The 20592-nt window shown below is 43.7% G+C and overlaps 1 protein-coding gene across 1 annotated transcript in view; it reads left to right on the top strand.

Annotated features, from left to right (window-relative positions):
- FAM135B (family with sequence similarity 135 member B) overlaps nt 1-20592 on the top strand; it is a 257650-nt gene that overhangs the window by 110957 nt on the left and 126101 nt on the right. The window contains exons 3-4 of the mRNA XM_073632289.1: nt 3327-3406; nt 14071-14210. Coding sequence (XP_073488390.1) covers nt 3327-3406; nt 14071-14210 — 220 coding nt within the window. The remainder of the gene's footprint in view (nt 1-3326; nt 3407-14070; nt 14211-20592) is intronic.

Genomic DNA, 20592 nt, shown 5'->3' with positions numbered 1-20592 from the left:
ATTTACAAATACTGTACTGGTGACCCCACAATAGGGATAAAACTTTTTCGCAGAAGGGAGTTTAAACAAGACTCATGGCCACTCATTAAAAATTAGAAGAAAAAAGGTTTAACCTTAAACTACGTAGAGGGTTCTTTACTATAAGAGCGACAAGGATGTGGAATTCCCTTCCACAGGCGGTGGTCTCAGCGGGGAGCATCGATAGTTTCAAGAAACTATTAGATAAGCACCTGAACGACCGCAACATACAGACATATAATCACACACATAGGTTGGACTTGATGGACGTGTGCTCTTTTTCAACCTCACCTACTATGTAACTAGTTAACTAATGTTACGCTGAGTAAATAGATACCTAACATGTCATGCTTTGAAATTGCGCACACTCCTGGAATGGCGACAAACTACGGTACCTAAAAATCTCCATAGGCAACGATTTAAAAAAAATGAACTGTTACCAGGTTAGAGTTACAGAGGAGGTCTGGTGCTAGAATTATTGCTCTCGCTCTGACGATTGCGGCGATACCTCACCCCGGTATAACCCCTTAAAGCCAAGGCCCCATATGTGCATACGGTCGGCACTAGGGGTTTAAGATAAAAAAACCTTATGTATGCAGCAGCCCCCCTCAGCCCCCCTAATACTGACTTTAGCCCCATCTCCATCCAGCGATGTGAACGAGTGCCTCCGCGGTCCAGGACTCTCCCTCCTCAGTGGCGCCATTGGCTCCTGTTGCTGTCAATCAAAGTCAGTTAGCCAATAAGGAGAAAGAGGGGGCAGGGCTGAACCACAACTCAGTGTCTGAATGGACGCACAGAGCTGTGACATCGGCTCGGGTGCCCCCATAGCAAGATGCTTGCTGTGTGGGCACTCAACATCATGAAGGGGCCAGGTATACCAGCGAGGGACCCAAGAAGAGGAGGATCTGGGCTGCTCTGTGCAAATCCAACTGCACAGAGCAGGTAAGTATACCATGTTTATTATTTTTAACCACTTCCATACCAATCCTATTCTGGCACTCCTTTCCTACATGTAAAAATCATCATTTTTTTGCTAGAAAATTACTCAGAACCCCCAAACATTAGATATGTTTTTTTTTTTTTTTTTAGCAGACACCCTAGGGAATAAAATGGCGGTCATTGCAACTTTTTATCTTGCAGGGTATTTGCGCAACAATTTTTCATGATTTAAAAAATAACAAAACAGTAAAGTTAGCCCAATTTTTTTATATAATGTGAAAGATGATGTTACGCCGAGTAAAGAGATACCCAACATGTCACGTTTTAAAATTGCGCACACTCATGGAATGACGCCAAACTTCAGTACTTAAAAATCTCCATAGGTGACATTTTAACATTTTTTACAGGTTACATGTTTAGAGTTACAGAGGAGGTCTAGTGCTAGAATTGTTGCTCGCGCTCTAACGCACGTGGCGATACCTCACATGTGTGGTTTGAATGGCGTTTACATATGTGGGCGGAACCAACGTGTGCGTTCGCTTCTGAGAGCGAGCTACCAGGGACAGGGGCATTCTAAATTTGTATTTTTTTATTTTTTTTTATTTTACTTTATTTTTTTAATTTTTACAACATTTTTTTTTTATCACTTTTATTCCTATTACAAGGAATGTAAACATCCCTTGTAATAGGAATCATTAATGACAGGTCCTCTTTATGGAGAGATGCGGGGTCATTAATACCCCTCATCTCTCCTCCAGGCTGGAAAGCTTGAGATCAGAAAAAAAAATTCACGATCCCATGCTTACCAGCCGCGATCGCCGGCTTTGTTTACAACCGCGGCCCGGATGTGACCTCATAACATCGCGCCCGGGCCTTCGACTGTCATAGAGATGACCCGTGACCATCTGGTCACGGGTCATCTCTATGCTCGTCATCCGGCTCATCATCCAGCGGTGGGCGATTCTTTCTCCAGGTCCCCAATGGCACGGGAGAGCCCGGAGAAGCACCAGATGGTGGCGGGAGGGGGGATGTCCCCTCCCATCGCCTGTAAGAATGATCAAGCAGTGGAACTGCCGCTATGATCATTCTTATGGTGCACAGAATCACCGGCTGCAAACAAGGATATCTGAATGATGCCTGGAGCTGCACCCATCATTCTAATATTCACACTGAAAGTCCAGGACGTCATATGACGTCCTTGGGCGGGAATTAGTTAACCGAAAAAAAAAAAAAAAACAAGACTTTAGTATCACTTTAAGCTTAGTTAGGGTTTGGCTTGCCTTCCACTTTAAAGCAGACCTTGCTGTAGAAAGCAAGATCTACATGTAATATTCGGGACCCCTACCCCTTTAAAAATAACTTAATGTTAGTGGGTCCAAAATGTACCTGTAGTGTAAAGAAAAGGGGTTGTATTGGAAAATTTTGGAAAATTGGAAAATCCAAATTCGGAAGTTCGGAAATATCGAAATTTTGGAAAATGGGAAATTCAAAAAATTGAAATTAAGAAATTTGAAAATTCGGAAAATCGAAATTTCTAATTTTCAGAAATACAGAATTTCGGAAATTCAGAAATTCAGAATTTCAGAAATTCGGAAATTCAAAATTTAGGAAATTCGAAATTCGGAAATTGGAAATGTCAGAAATTGGAAACTTTTGGAAATTGGAAAATTGGAAAATTCAAATTCAGAAATTCGAAATTTCGGAAATCCGGAAGTTCGGAAATATCGAAATTTTGGGAAATTCAAAAAATTGAAATTAAGAAATTTGAAAATTCAAACATTTGGAAATTTGAAAATCTGAAAATAAGAATGAAAATCAGAAAATTCAAAAGAATGAAAATTCAAAAATTCGAAAACCCGAAATTCTGAAATAATAACTAACTAATAATAACTATTAAATTATAGGTATTGGAATTTCCTTTCAAATTTGTCTGTTAGTGAACGTAACGAGTACGAATTTATCCGAAGTTATGAATTATCTGGGAGAATGAATGCCGTATCTAAACGAATGGAACGTAACGATCTAATAATAATAAATAACAATAATAATAATAAAATCGAAAATTTGGAAAATTCGAAAATTTGGAAATTCGAAATTCGAAAATTCGGAAATTTGGAAATTCGAAAATCCAAATATTCAGATTTCCGAATTCCGAATTTTCAAATTTCCAAAAAATGCAAAAAACGAATGAAACGAAAACGAACACATTTTTTGTTAGTGCACATCTCTACTGACAGTAAAAGAGGATGTTGTATTTTATTGCAAGGTCCTCCTTATACAAATTTTAAAGTTTTGGATGGTGTTTTAGTGTGACCATTCTAAATGTCTTCTGATGTAAAAATAAAACAATTGTATTTTTCTTCTTTTAGGTACTATCACGTAAGGGCCTCGTTAAAAGTGTCATCTAGGACACCACACAAACTGACGGCAACGCTTATGAGACAAACAGGTAAGGAGAAAGAAAACTAGCAGAGTAATTGCAAGGTTTATATCTTGTTTGATTTAAATCACATTGCATTTAAACGGAAGGTATGTGTGGTGCCTTGTAGAAGGATATTTTATAACTTGGCCTGCTCTTAAATCCCCTTCACCCTTACCTACATACAGTATCTCACAAAAGTAAATACACCCCTCACATTTTTGTAAATATTTTATTATATCTTTTCATGTGACAACACTGAAGAAATGACACTTTGCTACAATGTAAAGTAGTGAGTGTACAGCCTGTATAACAGTGTAAATTTGCTGTCCCCTCAAAATAACTCAACACACAGCCATTAATGTCTAAACTGCTGGCAACAAAAGTAAGTACACCCCTAAGTGAAAATGTCCAAATTGGGCCCAATTTGTTGACCTTAGAAGTTGAGTGCATGTGCTCAGCGTCATATCCAGAGGTTGTCTTTGGGAAATAGGGGTGGGGGGCCTGTCAGTGCTCAGACTATACGCCGCACACTGCATCAAATTAGTCTGCATCGCTGTTGTCCCAAAAGAAAGCCTCTTCTAAAGATGATGCACAAGAAAGCCCGCAAACAGTTTACTGAAGACAAGCAGACTAAGAACATGGATTACTGGAACCGTGCCCTGTGGTCTGAGGAGACCAAGATAAACTTATTTGGTTCAGATGGTGTCAAGTGCGTGTGGCGGCAACCAGGTGAGGAGTACAAAGACAAGTGTGTCTTGTCTACAGTAAAGCATGGTGGTGGGATTGTCACGGTCTGGGGCTGCATGAGTGTTGCCGGCACTGGGGAGCTACAGTTCATTGAGGGAACCATGAATGCCAACATGTACTGTGACATACTGAAGCAGAGCATTAGCCCCTCCCTTCGGAGACTGGGCCACAGGGCAGTATTCCAACATGATAACGACCCCAAAACACACCTCCAAGACGACCACTGCCTTGCTGAAGAAGCTGAGGGTAATCGTAATGGACTGGCCAAGCATATCTCCAGACCTAAACCCTATTGAGTATCTGTGGGGCAGCCTCAAATGAAAGGTGGAGGAGCGCAAGGTCTCTAACATCCATCAGCTCCGTGATGTGAAGCTCTGGTGACCTCCATGCCCAAAAGGGTTAGGGCATGCTGGAAAATAATGGTGGCCACAGAAAATATTGACACTTTGGGCTCAATTTGGACATTTTCACTTAGGGGTGTACTCACTTTTGTTGCCAGTGGTTTAGACATTAATGGCTGTGTGTTGAGTTATTTTGAGGGGACAGCAAATGTACACTGTTATACAAGCTGTACACTCACTACTTAACATTGTAGCAAAGTGTCATTTCTTCAGTGTTGTCACATGAAAAGATAGAATAAAATATTTACAAAAATGTGAGGGGTGTACTCAGTTTTCTGACATACTGTAGATGATAAAACTTCCCCCCAACTCATATCCTTGTTCCTTTGTACAGCCATTGAAATTAAAAATACATTTTTCAAATATCTACAGCAACCCATAATAAACAATTTTAGTTTTTCTTACCTTTTATTAAGTGTAACCTCCCATCCTTTAGATTTACTTAGTTGCCCACCTACCTACATGTTTTTATTTTTTAATTGATCCCTGAATCTTGGTGGAATCTCTTGGACACGGAGTCTTACCTTTTGCATTTGGGTCATTTTATATGTAGGATTGACTTCAAACATTATTAAAATTGCTGTTCCCTGCAAAACTATTTTTTTGTTCTTTTTGCATTGGTACATGTTCTCTCTTGTAGTGTCCATCGCCCCATGCCATTTCTTTGCCAATCCCTTGTCTATTAGCTTTAAAAATGGTCAGATTTTGTTTCAAAAATTCAGCATCTATTGACTTCAATGGGGTTCAGATTAAGAATTAGATTAGAACTTGTGGGTTGTTCGGCAAACATCCCGCAAACTGTGCTCACCCAGCGCGTTTGGTTTCATTCCTAGTGACTATGGCAGATCAACCTACACCAGGGATCCTCAAACTACGGTCCTCCAGCTGTTGCAGAACTACACATCCCATGAGGCATTGTAAAACTCTGACATTCACAGACATGACTAGGCATGATGGGAATTGTAGTTCCTGAACAACTGGAGGGCTATAGTTTGAAGACCACTGGCCTACACAATATGGGCTGGCAACATTTGTGTGACCGTGTGTATGCAAGACAAGTTTGAGCCAACATCTGTCCAGCATCCAGAGTTTTGTTGTCGGAAAATCCTATCGTGTGTACAGGACATTAGACACCATAATGAGAAGCTGAACAAGTGGTGTAAGATGATATCCGTCAGATCTCTGCCAAAACAGGAATGTTCCACCAATGCTGCCCTCTCGAAATCGGCGGAATCTTGAAAAACATAAACAAACAAAACAAAAGGTTGCAAAGGCCTAATGCGTTACCGTAATCATTTTATTAAATGTAAGAAAAAGTGAGTGCATAATCACAAAAGCCAAGGTATAAAAGCGTAGCCAAAACCCAGGAAACAGAACAGGGATCCAGAAGATGGAACTCTCCGAGTCCTCATTTAAACAAAACTATTACTGACTTGTTTCCAGAGACATGTCCTCTTCTTGAGAGCAAGCAGGGAAGGATTTGAACCCAGGACTTTAGCATTGTAAGGCATCAGTGGTAACCATGGGGTCACCCTCTAACTGAAAACAATTATTGGGATGTAACATACTTTAGATTTAAATGTTTTTTCCCTGTGAAAAAGATGAAATAATATATAAAAAAAAAAACACACAAATACATTCTTGTGTGCTGTCACTTCAAATGTTATGTAGCACCCTCTAGCTAGTGTACTAGGTATACATTGTTTAGTTGTTAGTGTAGGTAAATTGACTTGGCTGGGAGCCAGGCCAGGGCTGAATCTGGGTCAAGGTTTAGTGACTCAGGGAGGCTGGATGACTCATCTAACAGCTCTTCTGGTGCCTCCCCCTATTTTCTGGAACCTTGGAGAAGGTTATGGATGTAGTGGGTGGAGGTTAGGAGGCGCTCTCATACATATTTATTAGGCCTCGGACAATCCCCAGCATTGGGCCGGCAGGGGGCAGAGCCTACCTCATAAATAGTATTGGGCCATGCCAGCAGGGAGATTCAGGTGGAAGATGGGGATGGAGTGCTAAGGAGGCTGTCGGTGGCCCTTGAGGGTGCCCCCCCTAGTCTGGGGGGGTGACCTCGGGTCTGAGGGCTCAGGTGCTGGAAGATTCCCCCTACATCACATGGAGGCACAGGAGCAAGTGAAAGGACAGCAGGAGCAGGTAAGCACATTTGGGAGATCTCCTGAGAATCAGCAGGGTGGGCTGGTGAGTGTCAGTCTGGAGGACCGTGGAGAGAGTGTCAGTCTAGAAGACTGTAGAGAGAAGTTAGCATTGAGGGTTAGTGAAAGGGGCAGTTGCAGCCAGAAAGGTTGGCAGTGCCTGAAGAGGTGGTGCTGGGATCAGTGACCACAGAGAGGAAGTGCTGGGAAAGTGTGATCTGTGTCACCCATCCTATCTCCAAGTATCCAAGTATAGGGGCAGCGAGCCCCTGCCTGTAATGGGCCTTTGCTACCAAATTGCAGCAGGGTTTCTACAAGCAAGTAAGTGCTGGAGGAAGAAGTGGAATGCACATAGGACTGTATATAGGAAGAGTTGTTTTGGAACTACGGAAGTTGTTTGAAGTCAAGTGGGCATCCCATAATGTCCAACCATATCCAAGTTTATATCCCTCAATAAAAGAAAAAAAAAAGTCACAGACTGTTCTCTGACTCTGAGTGCCTGTGGAAATTCGGTGTGCCTGGCTGTGCAGGGTGTGGAGCCCTATCTACTTACGGCTTCTTAGGGGGTGTGCTACATTTGGGGGCTCCTCCAGGATATTGCCCAAAGTAACCTGCACAGTCATTGCTCCTAGCAACCGGAGATTCATCAAGCTCGGGAACTGTGCTTTGCTTCCAGGACCACTGAGGGTTAAAACAAGGGAGATGGACTTATGTGCTTTGCCTATTTGTGACTGTGTGCTCAAGTCAAGTGCCGTTGTCCATAGCAACCAGCAGGAACTGCTGTTGAGTTAGTGCTGCACCGCATACCCAGTTGCCCCAAACTGCGGCTGGGACAGACACTAGTACTAATAACCTGGTATTCAGTGAGAACTGTGTTATGTGCTGTCATCCATGGCAACCATGGTGGGCAATCGCATCCTTGGATTACAAAGTGTGTGCTATGTGCTGTCGCTTGTGGCAACCATGGCAGGTAATCGCTCTCATGGATTACAAAATGTCCAGCAGTCTTCTTAAAGCTAGAAGAAGTGACTGTATGCTGCAATGTCCTGCACAGAACAGTAAAGAGTGCACCAAAATGTCTGCTGTTGCCCATGGTAATTGGGGTAAGCCAGCGAGTATCTGTGGGAGGGGGTCTATCAGTTGCCCAACCACAGCTGACGTTAAGGACTGTTCCTACCCTGCTAACTATAGTATGCAAGAAAAAGAATCGCTGCTCAAGGTGTGTGATAAGAGACTAATAGGGGAGTCTCATAGAGTGCCAGCCCCAGCCCGCCTCCGTGGGAAACTTGGAAAGAAGAAAGAAATGGCTGAACATCCAGAACTCCCGATTGCCTTTTATTGTTCACAGGGATAACACCAAATACACCAACAAATGGTCCTGTAGACCCGTTTCACACATACATCTTGTGCTTAATAAGTAATAATTAAGCACAAGATGTATGTGTGAAATGCGTCTATGTGACCATTTGTTGGTGTATTTGATGTTATCCCTGTGAACAATAAAAGGCAATCGGGAGTTCTGGATGTGCAGCCATTTCTTTCTTCTTTCCATGCTAACTACAGTATGATGTGTGTTACAGACTTTGCTGTTGCTCATGACAAGCACAGTATATGCTTGCTATCACCTGCTCCCAGTTGCTCGGCACAGTTGGTGCCGAGCAGCATGTCCTGACAAGTTCTGCAAGTGCCAGTATGTACATCATAATCATCAGTCTGCTGCCTGTGAATGCAAACCTCAGTACAGTCAAGAAGGGGTTACAGCAGAGCACACAGGTACAAACCTGCTTATCAGAGCTGCAGGTGCCAGCCAGTCTGTAAGACTGAGGGTGGAGCCATGCCCCAGAGGAGACCCAGTGTGCCCTGCTGGCAGCGGGAGTGAGAGGAGCAAGATGGGGGAAGGTGCACATGTGTACCCAGCATTGACCTGGTTGCCTGACATGCAGGAAGTGACACTGGTGGACACCAGTGTCCGCTTGGAGCATCGAGGGGAATTTGCCCTTGGGATGATCAAGGGGATGGAGAGGCTGTGTCTACTGTGTCCTGGTTGCAGAAGACCGACCGCGGTGGTCAGTGCCTGGATCCAGTGCGGGCAATGTGAGGAGCCGCTCACCAGGCTGACCCCTAGTGAACAAGAGCCAAATAACTACAATGTGGATCTGCAGTCAGGTCTCTACATGGAACAGCAGAGGAAGTATAAGACAAAAAGTGTAGCGCTAATAAATAAATACATGTATGAACACATATATGAAAAATTCAGTGAAACAAAATCAGCATTTGAATACAGAATTCCAAGTGAATAAATCAATATAAAATAGGGTGAAAAGTCCCATAAATAACTTTGTGTAAAAATCTTTGACAAGTGCAGGCTTGAAGTGAAGAGACACCACCACCGACAATATGGAGGCTTACCAGAAAGTTTGAACATTAAAGAACCTACGTTCAATGGGTCAAACGAGCTTGTGTGGTGGAAACAACCACTACCAGTATGGAATCCTCTGGAAGCTGTACCAAAAACCCACAACCATCCATGGACTGGTGTATCTCATAAGGTGATGGCCCGTTTTACATGGATACCAAATGGATAAAGGAAAAAGAACAAAAAGGTCACATAGCGTAATTCCGTAAATTACACAAAATTTATTAAAAAATTGGAAAAACTCAAATTTGAGTAAATAAAGCAGCGCTTTGGTACAAAGAATGGCGGCAATGGAATCCTATCCAACGCGTTTCGTCTCCTTAGACATCGTCTGAGGAGATTTTTACACAAAGTTATTTATGGGACTTTTCACCCTATTTTATATTGATTTATTCACTTGGACTTCTGTATTCAAATGCTGATTTTGATTTACTGAATTTTTCATACAAGTGTTCATACATGGATTTATTTATTAGCGCTACACTTTTTGTATTATATTTTTAGTGCATATACCACATTTGCCATGTTAGCTGCTTTCTTTGTTTGTTTTAGGCAGCGCAGAATTATTTGTTACACTAACAGCCGAGGAAGTCCCGGAAGGCCGGAGCAAGCTTTGAAGTATCTGCTGAAGGCGGGATTGAGTCTGAGGCTGGTGACTCCCCAGACTCAGGCATGTCCTCAAGCCCTTGCTGGGACCGCATAGTGACCAAGCTTGGACTTGGTTTCTGGACATTTAGCAGGAATGACGACTGAGAAGAGCTATATAAAAAGACAGATTGGTGGTTGTTAAAGCAGGACAGCAACCAAGAGCAAAAATAGGAGCCACAACAGTAACCGGAACAAAAAATAAGGAAAAAGTCACAAATGTGTTCTTGTGTACTGACACCTTAATTTCTTCTTTTTATGGAAAAACAAACAAAATACACACAGTCAAAATTTAAACAGAATTTTTTTTTGCAAAGCGACATAATTAGGTTTGCTTAGGTAAATGTTAAATAGGCAAAACATTAATAAAAAATTTCTGTTAAAAAAAAAATAGGCAAAACATATAATGAAATAAGAAGCTAATTCTGCCAACATTTTGACAAACAATCATTCATTTTAAGGCAACATCAGTATTCTTAAAATCACTCTGCTTTTCATTAATGTAGGGTATTAGCATATTCAGAATCAGGATTGTTTCATTAGGAAATAGGTTGTTAATGTAGGAAGGGACAAACAAGAAGTCCTGCTTCCACAATTGCTTTCTCTAAGGATTGCTTCATAAAACCGTTAGTTAAATAAAGTGCACACTCTCAATGATGGCAATATGTTTATGGAGCTGCTGGATGGCGGCCAGGAACTGATGGAAGATTATTAATATGTGAGGGTGAGATTTGATCAGTTTACGCTTCACTCGAGCAATCAGAAAACCAAGTTGCAAAATGCTTCTCTTGTCTTGCTGACTGTGAAATTAAATGAACTACACATTTACTCTATGTTGGCCAATACAGTGTTCAATAGCTCGATATATAACCTGCAATTCTTCTGAGACAAACGCTGATGTTCAGCAGTTTCTAACTCATCACTTAAAATTCAAGAGTGTCCTAATGGACCTTTGTACAGTGAAGGACTAGACACTGCTTCTCACTGTGATATCTAAAACAGTTTTGGGTTTGATGAGGTATTTCAGAATACTTTAATGGCTAATAAGTTCCAAAAACCTAAAAACTAACCCTGCCCATTATTTAATGCTGAACTTCAGTCACCTTAAAAAAATACATTAAAAAAATGTGGATGTTCCCTTCTTTGTATGTTCGGGATGTAATGCTTGCTTAGTCTAGGACAATTATTTCTCCCTTGAAATAATTTTCATGTCTCAGGGAACCCCTGCTAAAACCAATTCATTGTTGGTCAGCGAGAAAAATGCTACATTGTTGGTCAGTAGGAAGAATGTCTCCCTTACAATTGTGACCAGAATGCCACCCTTACAGAGATCTGAAAAGATCATTGGTGTCATGCGGCTGGCTTTGCCAATTGGCGTTGACCCAAGAACTATGCAGGCACCATCAGAAAGGAGGTCAATCAGTCACAGTTCAAGGAACCCCTAGCAACCTCTGGAGGAATCCTAGAGTTTTATGGAAACTCTGGTTGAGAATGGCCGGTCTAGGGGATGTCTACCTTATTCCTTGGTCCTATAGGCTTCCTCTGAACAGTTCTGGTAGTGACAATTGCTTTCCCCATGGTGATCTGACCAGAAGTGGCAACAAGTATCTGTCAAAACTAGGTACCTGATCCCCCCTCCCCCAAACAGTGCCAACGGTGGCAGCTGGGGGTTGCAAAAAAGCGGAACTTCCCCTTTTGGTTGAAGTTTTGCTTTAAGCTGAAGGGATTATTTGTAATCTCTGGAAATAATTATGTCATAAAGGCTTATTTTTGTAAAAGGAAATAATCAGCAGCAGTTTAGTTACCGGGCTGGGTCATAAGCTGCAGAGCTTGGCTGTTGCACTCTATGCCAGAGCACCAGTCTCTCTACAGATGTCCTACATGCACCCCCTCTTCCCTACTGACTTAGAGTTCAATCTGTAAACCGCAGCCTCCTAATTGGAGAACTTTAGTGTTGAGTCACTGGGGAAGGGTGGGAGAGAGGTGCATGTAGGACTGCTGTAGAGAGACCGCTGCTCCCATATAGAGTGTAGCAGTCTAGCTCTGCAGCCCATGACCTGACCACAGGCCTGCATCAAATTATTGTCTACACATAGATAGGAATGCCTTTATTTGCAGCACCTTGGGTTCCAATATGTATTGTTTGCTGTAGGTACATAGGGCATTAAAAACACCCTTTAATTCAGTTATGCATTCAATACAATCTTATATATTTAGCATCCTCCTAGGATAGGATGCTATGCAAATTTAGTTATTGGCTTTCTATGTAATCAGAGGAGCTGAGATATATTTCCCAGGTCTGTTCATAGCTCCACAGCCTGGGGATTTGATTGTGTGAAGAACCTTCCAGAGCTCAGGGCAGGACATTCTAATGCCTCTGCTGGATATTTGCCATGCTCTGACCAATCTCTGGAGTGATGTACTTAGTAGGTGGTCATAGATTTGGTAAATTGGCTGAAGCCCTGGTTAGATGGTCTTTCCCTGACTTGCTGTCTTTCCCCCGAACTGATCTACATGCTTCAGGGGATTGTTTGCCCCGGAGCACTTCTGGGCTGGCTGTTTGACTGCTCTCTTATGGAGGGAGACTATGGACTTTTCATGGTCCTCAGCCATGGATGTGTGGGCTGTTCCAGTTTGTCTACAAATTAACCTCAGTCCATCATTGTCTGTGATAGATAAATGAACAAAATACTCCTTTCAGCGCTCAGGGTAGAAGGACCCTTAATGATGTAGATCTGAATGGTAGTCCAGAAGCTGCACCTATTCTCAGTTGTGGAGCCAGCTATGAAACAGTTGCCACAGGGAGTCTAGACCCCACTTAAAAGAGAATTATTGGATTTTTTTTCAGTTTCATACTTACCTAAGTGGATGCAGTGTAGGTCCGATGCTGCATCTGTCCCCTGACGCCTCTGGAATGAGAACCAAGCCATCGAACACTGCCGATGGCTCAGTTCTCACAGTTCCCCGAACAGAGAGCTGTAGACTGACTGTCAGTCACACGGTCTGCTTCCTCCTCGCTCACTGGAGCACTGAGCTTTGGAGGGAGCGGGAGAGGCTGAGATGAGATGTGTTAGTCTAGGCACCTGGCGGATCCAGGCTCCCATTATCAGGATAACGCGGTGCCTCGACTGAAATTTGTGACATCAGAAGAGAACAGACTTCAGCCCGCTCTCTGCTGAAAACGGGTCACAGGAGTGGAAAACTGCACTCCTTTGATCCATAGGAGAAGTTCAGCCAAATGAGCTTTGGCTGGACGTTTCCTTTAAGCCCTGCTCCACACTTCAGATTGGGGAAAGCCAAACTGAAATAAAAGTAAAAAGAGGGCACACTGGCCTAGTGCATTGCCATTAGACCTTTAATTAATATAACAAATTCCAATGTACTCACAAAAGTATAGGATAAAGTGCTTGTATCACTATCCAGTCCAGTTCCAACACTGGATTTGCGTCCATCCATGGGAGCATATCTTATGTGTATCAATGGCTGTGCCCTCTTAATCAGATGGCACAGCCCTTGAAACGCGTAAGCTATGCTACGTTTACGACGACTCTTCCTGGCCTAACCCAGTACAGTCCAGGTCCAAGTGGCTCCACACAGCTCTCCTCCACACATCCTTCCCGTAGCAAAGCATCACTCTCTTTCCCCCTGTGTTCCCAGACTTTTTCCTGTATATGCTTCCGTCCCCTGGCAATTGCTCCTGGGCTGCGTAGTTTTGACTGTAGGAAAAGTTTTGCTTCCAGCATACAAGTCCCAGCGTCCTCTGCACTCCTGTATTTGAACTTATGATGGACAGAGTGGCTGAACACTGCCGTCTTGTGGTCAAAATAAAGATCTGCATTACAGTAACAATGCACAGTGATACATGGGTTTACAACTACTTTCATTAAAATGGTGCCATAATATTGCAAATATGCTCAGCATTGCATATTATGGCACACTTAACTTGCAAAGTGCCCCAATAAAGTGATGTGATACCCATGCTCCCCCTCATAGCTCCACACCAAGCTGACATCTTCTCCCAGTCCTCTTCTGGGTCCAGAGTCTTCAGCCCTCTTGATTAGCTAGCCAGGGATGATGTAATTTCCACACATGCACGGGAGTTCCATCATCTCGGCATCCATGGCATGCTAAATTTATACACTGAACTGTGCATGCAAGACTCAATGTACGAAAAAAAAAATCTAGCAGGCTAAGAAGCAGCTTTTAATGTCATGTATTAACAATTATTATTGCCAAAGCAATAAGTCCATAGATAAAATTTAAAAAATTTGCTTTGTTCCATTTATAGTAAACAGCTACTGGAGTTGAAAAAATGAATTTCTCTTCCTGTTACAGATGACCCTGGAACATATTCTCCATGTGTGTATGATAATATCGTGTACAGTCGGATCTTCCAAATCCTTTACAGGAATGAAGATATTGATATTAATGATGTCATGTTGTTCAAAGCTGACCTTTTTCTGGATGGAGAACGGGTTTGTATTCAGTGTTACTATTATGTATAGTATTACTTATGTGAAAACACTTACCCCATCTAGGTCGCCGGCAGAGCTTCATCTGGGCGGCGGGTGGTGGCTTCCTCTGTGTCTCCTCCTCCTCTGCATCACGGCGGCTTCCGCCGTGCATCTCCTCCCTCCTCCTCCTAGGAGGCCTAATGGGATCAATTCTTCTCTCAGCCAATCGGGTGACAAGTTTCAGGACCACCTTTCTGATTGGCCGGGAGGAGAATCAGAAAGACAATAGTGAATATTAGTTTGGATGGGCTCAGGGCACTGTGTTCTGAACCCTGAGCCCACCCATTTTGAAGGCCAATTAGAGCCTCGGGCTCTAATCATGTGCTTCTAGAAAAAAAAAAAAAAACCCTTGAAATCCATGCGTCTGGCGCCCAGCATGTAGATTGGGGGGGGGGGGGCGGCACCCCTGCATCTCGTATGAACGGGACGTCACTGCTCAGAAAGCTAACTCAGTGTTAGCTTTGTTTTGTGTTAGGGGCAGGTTTTGATCCCCTACCTGTCTCCCAGCTATCTGAGACTACGGGGATGAGATTTCCCCCCATGCCCAATACAGCAGTGACTGGCTGGGAGTTGGAATCACAGAGTGCGGTGTACCCTCTGTGTCTCTAAAGGTTGACAGCCAATTGAACAGGCAGTACTGAGCACAGTATAGAATCATAAGGACATACCTCCCAACATTTTGAGATGGGAATGAGGGACACCTACTAACAAACGTATGTAGGCATAGGACACGCCCCCCTGCCACACCCCCTAAAGGAGAATTAATGAAAAAAAAAAAAAAGGTTAATTAAATCCACGAGCGCTTTTTTTTTACCACTACTATTCTTTTATATTGGCTTTTTAAATGTAAAAATGCAGCAATTTAGAATTTGGATGAAAGGTTTAGCACCGGGAAACACTTTTTGAAAGATAAATAGTGCATTTTATATACACAACTATATCAGAGCAAAATGAGGGACAAATGATGAGGAAAGAGGGACAGAGGGACATTGCTCCAAATCAGGGACAGTCCCTCGAAATCTGGAATAGTTGGGAGGTATGTAAGGAAAAAATGCAATCAGACAGGCTGAGGGTCAGGAAAGGTGATGGACACGCGAGTAAACAGCCAAGGTCAGGGCAGCCAGAAAAAAAAAGCAGTGGCTAAGCAACATCTGAAAGTAACCAGACAGGTAGGAAAATACACCTTTGATTACACTGAGCGTTCGAAGCTGCATTTAAGCTATTGCGACTGTGAAGCTTGACTGCTGTAGTACTGATTACAGACCACCAGCAGGTGGCAAAGGCTGCAGGTTGTCACTCTTTGCTACCAGAGGGGGGGGGGGGGGGGAATTTGGGGGGGTTAAGCATTGTTTTTTTAATTAATATAAAAATATATAAATCTTGCGAGCTAGTCTAGAGCAACCTGAGACTGCAATCAGCATCAGGTATAAAGTGACCTGAGGTTAGAACCTAGCGTCAGGTGTGGTATAACAACTCCTGTGAAACAAAGTGCAAATTCACAGCTGCTAAGCATTGATCACAATCCCATAATCTGTGAAAACATATACACATAAAACAAAAAAACAAAACAAAAATGCAGCACTGTGTGATACTGAACCTTACAAATGCATAGATAGTGCCATAAACAATGAAAATCAATATTGCTAAAAAATGTAATTATGAACATAAAAAAAAATATTTTTTGTGTGTAACAAGCAAGCTCACAGTGAAAGAAATTTAGTATTATTCCTTAATATCAATTATCGAAAAAAACAGATTTTTTTCTCCCAATTTTCATCAATCCACAGAGACAAAAGTGCAAATTGGGGTATTATACGTCTTACTGTCCAAAAAGTGACGATAATCCTGATCAGAAGAGGGTGACTTCAAACACGTGACCCCCCCCCCCCCTCCACCGTGTGAATGCGTTCACCTCCAACAGTGTGACCGCAACACTTAAGTTTGGTCCACATAAGCAGTTGATCAACTCCTGGGCTCCAAGTGAAACTGGCTCAGCAGGATCCCACAGGAAAATCCAGAGAAGTTGTCCTCAATTTTAAAACAAGAAAGAGGCTGGATAGTGCATTATCGCTAGTTTAAAAATTTATTTAGAAAACATTACATCAGGGTACTCACACATTTTAGGTGTTTCCAGCACACCAAACTATAAAAGCATTAAGCATAGGATTCCTCTCCAAACGACTTCCAAACTTGTACGTGTCAGCAGCTTGTACAAACAAGCATGTATCCGAGCTCCACCACCGTCCTGGCCCCTCCTCCTACATGTGACGACACAGGGCTAATCGCATGTCTTCCTCAGGGGGGATTTTTTTTTTGTTTATTGTTTTTTATCTATAATGTTATAGATTTAAAATGTTCCACCATAAAGTTGAGCTTCGGTCAATGGTGATTTGTCATTGGGGCTAATTTACTAAAGGCCTAAAGGCAAATAGGCTGTTTGCTTTGCAAGGACTGTTGCACTTTGCAGAGAATTTTCCCCAGAGTTCAATAAATGAGGTGAAACTCTGCTGACTTCATAGGTGTGTGCACTGCGCTGCACCCTATTCACCTTTTGCAGTGCTGTTTCTCCCCTCCTGCCCAGCCCCCCCCCCCGTCCAACCCCCACCTCCGCCTCCACCGCCGACTAGGGATGAGCTTCGTGTTCGAGTCGAACCCATGTTCGACTCGAACATCGCCTGTTCGACCGTTCGCCGAATTGCGAACGTTATGGGCCGTTCGCGCTAAATTCGTGTGGCGCGTCACGGCCCATAATTCACTGCGGCATCGCAGTGCATTGCTGGCTGATGATTGGCCAAGCATGCACTATGACCCGCATGCTTGGCCAATCACAGCGCCGTCAGTAGAGAGAGCTGTAATTGGCCAAAGCCAGGGTGGCTTTGGCCAATTATGGCTCAGGGGATTTAGTACACACCCCACACTATATAAGGCCGCCTGCACGGCGGCCCTGTGTAGTGTGTGTTCCGGTGTGCTGAGAGATAGAGAGAGAGAGAGACAGTGTCATTTGATTTGAGTTAGATAGATTAGGCAGAACAGTCAGTCAGTTAGCTGCACTTACAGTGTATTGTGTATATATATGCATCCCAGGTGTTGCATATATATATATACACTGTATTCAGTTTAGCTACATCCGTTCCTGTTATCTTCTATCTAGACTATTTACATTTAATGCAGTGCGTCCTGCTCACAGTGTTCAGCTAGATCCGTTCCTGCTATTTACATTTAGTGCAGTGCGTCCTGCTCACAGTGTTCAGCTAGATCCGTTCCTGTTATCTTCTACATAGGGATGAGCCGAACACCCCCCGGTTCGGTTCGCACCAGAACCCGCGAACGGACCGAAAGTTCGCACGAACGTTAGAACCCCATTGACGTCTATGGGACTCGAACGTTCGAAATCAAAAGTGCTCATTTTAAAGGCTAATTTGCATGGTATTGTCCTAAAAAGGGTTTGGGGACCCGGGTCCTACCCCAGGGGACATGTATCAATGCAAAAAAAACTTTTAAAAACGGCCGTTTTTTCGGGAGCAGTGATTTTAATGATGCTTAAAGTAAAAAAAAAATAAGTGAAATATTCCTTTAAATATCGTACCTGGGGGGGTGTCTATAGTATGCCTGTAAAGTGACGCGTGTTTCCCATGTTTAGAACAGTCCCTGCACCAAATGTCATTTTTAAAGGAAAAAATCTCATTTAAAACTGCTTGCGGGTTTAATGTCATGTCGGGTCATGGCAATATGGATGAAAATCAGTGAGACAAACGGCATGGGTACCCCCCAGTCCATTACCAGGCCCTTTGGGTCTTGTATGGATATTAAGGGGAACCCCGCACCCAAATTAAAATAAGGAAAGGTGTGGGGCCACCAGGCCCTATATACTCTGAACAGCAGTATACAGGCGGTGCAAACAAGACAGGGACTGTAGGTTTGTTGTTAAGTAGAATCTGTTTGTAGTTTTGAACATTTTTAACGTGTTTAGCTCCAGCCAAAAAATCTTTTCTAAGCTTTTTGGAAAACATAGGGAAGGGTTATCACCCCTGTGACATTTGTTTTGCTGTCTTTCCTCCTCTTCAGAAGATTTCACCTCACTTTTTTGTCCCAATGAAAAATGTTTTTTGAAAATTTGGGTTTTTTTGTGGAACAAGGATTGGAAAGCATCAGTGGAAAGGAGAAATTGTTTTCCCATATTAACTCTTACAGGAAAGAATTTCCCTTCCTAGGGGTAGATTTCATCTCACTTCCTGTTGTCTCCTTCCGTTTGCAAGTAGGAGTCGTTTGTAAGTTAGATGTTTGAAAGTAGGGTCCTGCCCTATATACTCAGCAGAAATTTGGGCCTTAGGTGTTGCTGTGGCCACAACACTGTAAGCCCTCACAGGGCCCTGCTGTGAAATATTAGATCAAGAATTGTAATTACATGCCCCTGTTGAACAGGAGCTGAAAAATTAGGCCTTAGGCACTGGTGCTGGTGCCACAACACTGCAACCCCTCACAGACACTCTAGTTGGAACGCAGGAACGAGCCCTGCTGCAAAGTATTGCTTCAAAAATTGTAATTACACGCCCCTGTTAGACAGGGGCAGAAAAATTGGGCCTTAGGCACTGGTGCTGGTGCCACAACACTGCAACCCCTCACAGACACTCTAGTTGGAACGCAGGAACGAGCCCTGCTGCAAAGTATTGCATCAAAAATTGTAATTACACGCCCCTGTTAGACAGGGGCAGAAAAATTGGGCCTTAGGCACTGGTGCTGGTGCCACAACACTGCAACCCCTCACAGACACTCTAGTTGGAACGCAGGAACGAGCCCTGCTGCAAAGTATTGCATCAAAAATTGTAATTACACGCCCCTGTTAGACAGAGGCAGAAAAATTGGGCCTTAGGCACTGGTGCTGGTGCCACAACACTGCAACCCCTCACAGACACTCTAGTTGGAACGCAGGAACGAGCCCTGCTGCAAAGTATTGCATCAAAAATTGTAATTACACGCCCCTGTTAGACAGGGGCAGAAAAATTGGGCCTTAGGCACTGGTGCTGGTGCCACAACACTGCAACCCCTCACAGACACTCTAGTTGGAATGCAGGAACGAGCCCTGCTGCAAAGTATTACATCAAAAATTGTAATTACACGCCCCTGTTAAACAGGGGCTGAAAAATTGTGCCTTAGGCACTGGTGGTGGCGCCCAGAACCAAAAATGTTCTTACAAGCTATCAGCGTGATGATTGAGGAGGAAGAGGATAATTACTCAGGGATAGTCACTCAGCATCAGCATAGGCAGTCTTTGAAGGGATCTGAGATTTCAAAAAAAATTATTCGGTTACATCAGCATCAGGTGCTTGGTAGCTGGTGGTGATCCAAGACTCATTCATTTTTATGAAGGTCAGCCGATCGACCGAGTCGGTGGACAGACGCACCCTGTGATCGGTTACCACGCCTCCAGCAGCACTGAATGTGCGTTCCGAAAGAACGCTGGATGCAGGACAGGCCAGTAGCTCAATTGCATACTGTGCAAGCTCTGGCCAGTGATCCATCCTCAAGACCCAGTAACCCAGAGGATTTTCGGTGGGAAAGGTGTCCAAGTTTGATCTTGCCCCTAGGTATTCCTGCACCATGTAAAACAGACGCTGGCGATGGTTGCTGGAACCGATCATACCTTGGGGCTGCGGACCAAAAAATTGTCTGAACGCATCGGTCAGACGGCCACCTTCTCCACCGCTCCTTCTTTGACTGACCGAAGCCTCAGCAACACGTTGTCCAGAAACAGGAGTTTGTAACCTCCCAGTCTCTGGGAACGCGTTGCACAGACCTTTCTGCAAGGCCTCCCGAAGATGTTTCATCCTCTGCTCCCTCTGCGATGGCAAGATAAGGTCCGCAACCTTACCCTTGTAACGTGGATCAAGGAGGGTTGCCAGCCAGTATTGGTCCTTCTCCTTGATACCACGAATACGAGGATCCTTACGCAGGCTTTGCAGGATCAGGGAGGCCATGCAGCGTAGGTTTGCTGAGGCATTCGGTCCGGAGTCCTCTGGGTCACTAAGAACGACATGGTCCGCAGCCACCTCCTCCCAGCCACGTACAAGTCCATGTGTTTCTTGGGACTGATCCCTTAAAGACTGCTGCTGATGCTGAGTGCCAGGCTCCACCTCCATACTGACACAATCTTCCTCCTCCTCCTCTTCCTCCTCGTCCTCTTCCTGTGTGATCGGCGGGCACGCAGGAACACTGTCTGAATAAAGGGGGCCTTGAGAGCTAAGGAAGTCCTCCTCTTCCTGCCTCTGTTCTGCCTCAAGTGCCCTGTCCATTATTCCACGCAGCGTGTGCTCCAACAGGTGGACAAGGGGGACAGTGTCACTGA

The sequence above is a fragment of the Aquarana catesbeiana genome, linkage group LG05 (genome assembly GCF_042186555.1).
Source record: "Aquarana catesbeiana isolate 2022-GZ linkage group LG05, ASM4218655v1, whole genome shotgun sequence".
Classification (NCBI taxonomy): Eukaryota; Metazoa; Chordata; class Amphibia; order Anura; family Ranidae; genus Aquarana; species Aquarana catesbeiana.
This window is presented reverse-complemented; position numbering and strand designations above follow the sequence as displayed.